Source organism: Trachymyrmex cornetzi, unplaced genomic scaffold, assembly GCF_001594075.2.
Source record: "Trachymyrmex cornetzi isolate Tcor2-1 unplaced genomic scaffold, Tcor1.1 scaffold965, whole genome shotgun sequence".
Classification (NCBI taxonomy): Eukaryota; Metazoa; Arthropoda; class Insecta; order Hymenoptera; family Formicidae; genus Trachymyrmex; species Trachymyrmex cornetzi.
Window position 1 is genome coordinate 39,838 of NW_017300317.1, and position 2,813 is coordinate 42,650.

The 2,813-nt window shown below is 30.8% G+C and overlaps 1 protein-coding gene across 2 annotated transcripts in view; it reads left to right on the forward strand.

Annotated features, from left to right (window-relative positions):
* Nucleotides 1–1,783, forward strand: part of LOC108769915 (purine nucleoside phosphorylase) — a 12,954-nt gene extending 11,171 nt beyond the window's left edge. For both annotated transcript variants that reach the window (XM_018521140.1, XM_018521141.1), the window contains exon 6: nucleotides 1,111–1,783. In XM_018521140.1, coding sequence (XP_018376642.1) covers nucleotides 1,111–1,334 — 224 coding nt within the window. In that variant the 3' untranslated portion in view covers nucleotides 1,335–1,783. The remainder of the gene's footprint in view (nucleotides 1–1,110) is intronic.
* The last annotated feature ends 1,030 nt before the right edge of the window (nucleotides 1,784–2,813 follow it).

Here is a 2,813-nt window from a genome sequence, read left to right on the forward strand (position 1 = left end):
ATTCAGCGCGAAAAATTACGTAAGAAAACATAGTTAATCTCTGCGTAATCACACAAACATTTTGTGTCAAAAATGTTTTTCTTTGTGTGACTACAGAGATTATCGGTGAAAAAAAAAACGTACGGCGTTAAAAAAAATATATTTTGAAGATAAATGTTGACACTTTCAGATGGCGTAAACGAAAGTAGAAAAAAAAATTTACTTCGCTAGCAAAAAAATCACAAATATGTCAAAAAACGTCAATTTTGACACCTTTAACCTCACTTTTCTCAAAAACCTGACGTGATAGAGCAATTCTGCAGCCGGATTCGGATTCAGCGCGAAAAATTACGTAAGAAAACATAGTTAAATCCCAATCAACTTTCAACACCTCCAATTTTGCAGGCCTGTGTTATTATAGTCGCAATGACGTTTGACTTCATATATTACATGTGTGCTGATTCATAGATAAGCAATTAAATTTTTGTTTTTGTAAACAGCTTGTGATAGATTTAACTTACTTTGCAATTATGCATCCAGTTATCTGTATGACGTAGTGATGGCGTAATTAAAATAGAATAAACTGAATGTGACATAACGGAAAATAACATTTATGACGAAATTAATCCTTTTATAAAAGTATTAAATTATTTTTAAAACGGGTTTTTAAAGATATATATTATACAGATTTTAAAATAACAAAAATTATGAAAAATTTTATAGATTTATTCTGGATCGCAGTTGAAAGTAATATATAGATATTTTTAAGTATATGTGTATAATTATTGATAATTAAAAAGGTAATAATATTTTATTTTATATAATAATTTCATTACATGTATAACAATTAGATAGTGACTCTTATTAGTTTTGTCATTGATGGTAAATGGTTGCATTCTATCTTATTTAGAAACACTATTTTGATTCTTCCCTATTAAAAAAAAATTATGTCACAATATTACATGATTTTTTTCAGTAAGGTTTTCTTCACTTTGCTTACATTTTATTCTTCCATGCACATTACGAACTGCATCTATATTTATTTGTGTTTAAATTATATTTCTTTACATTATATATTTTCTCTTTATATATAGACAGTTTCATGTATAATAACACGTGATTACTATTTAGGCATGTCCACAGTTCATGAGGTGATCACCGCCCGGCATTGTGATCTCACCGTGTTCACGTTCAGTTTAATCACTAATCAATGTGTTACCGATTATGAAGATCACTACGAAGCAAATCATGAGGAAGTGATGGACGTTGGCAAAGCGCGACAACCGATTCTTCAAGAATTTGTGTCCAGAATTGTAATACGTCTCAGGGATATCCTGCAACTGACGACAAAATAATTCATTTTATAATCAAAATAATTCATTATGCTGATTAGAATAATTCGCTTTACTACAGGGGACTTCGAATTGTTGAATTATTCGTTTCAGTTTTTATATTTAATTCTTAATACACACCTCTGAGTTATTCGTGTCCTGCGCATTTCTTTTCTTTGAAATACTAAGAGCACCTGGTAAAATATCGGTTTCTTTTTTATTACTAAAAAAAGTTTAGCATCTAAAAAACAAGTTTTGTGCGTTGCCGGCCTCAATTCGTATCCTTTAACTGGTATGTAACTCCGAAGTTCACCTCTGGGTCATAAATGATCCAACGTGCGTACAAAGTGTACATTTTTTGTAACTAAAAAAAATTTATTTTTTTTAAATTAATTTTCGGTTGTATTGCGGGAATATTTCACGAATTATTAAAAAAAGAATTTAACCCTAGAACAACATATTAGCCCTTAATAAACACGATTTTTGGTAATCCTGTGCAAAATGTTGTCAGTAATATCATGCATTACAATATATTGTGTGTAATGTTATAAAGAACATTTTCCTAATAAATTATAAATTTTTTAGACACAATAGCAATAATAAAATGCATTGTTCAAAGTGTAAACGTAATATATCTTCAATTTATAGATATTCATGCATATTAAAAAAACATCATTTTCAAGTTACTCAATAACTAAACTTTTTAGACAGCTGACACTTGAACTATTTTTTTGTATAATTTAGACTATCAATTTTAAGATATTGAACTATATTTTTCTTTTAAACATTTTTGTTTCAAAGTTTTACATTTTTATATGAAACAGTGCATTTTTCTCATTTTGTTAATTATATTTAGTTATAACAATATATGTGCAATTTGTTATGAATATACAGCTATACAAATATTTTCTAAAGATGTCAAAATATTAGATGTTAAACTTAATTCCTGCCGCTCGCTACTAGAGGGTGCTGGTTCCAACGCTGACGAATTTCGACGATGAAGTCATATGTCTTTTGTAGTTTAGAACATTGCTGAAAGTGATTCAATCCTCACAGGTTAGATTTCTCGACGCCAAAGAGATTTTCCAATCGATTGAAAATGAATCGCGATAAGCTGTTTTTCCGACATTCTTCACTACTTCGACCTCAAGAAAACCGCAGTTGAAGCGCATCGCTTATTATCCGAAGTGTATGGTGATGAAACTCCATCGGAAAGAACATGTAGAGTTTGGTTTGAACGCTTCCGAAACGGTGATTTTGATGTGAGAGACAAGAACGTCCAGGACAGCCGAAAAAATTTGAAGATGTCGAGCTGCAAGAATTGCTTGATGATCCAGCTCAAATGCTTTTAGAGTTGTCGAAACAGTTAAATGTTACTTCAAAGGTCGATTGAGTGACGAATTAATGCAAAAAAAATCATCCGTAGCCAACAATCGACGCAAAGTCATTTTGTTGCATGATAACACTCGACCGCATGTCGCGAAAAGCGTGAAGCAGGCACTT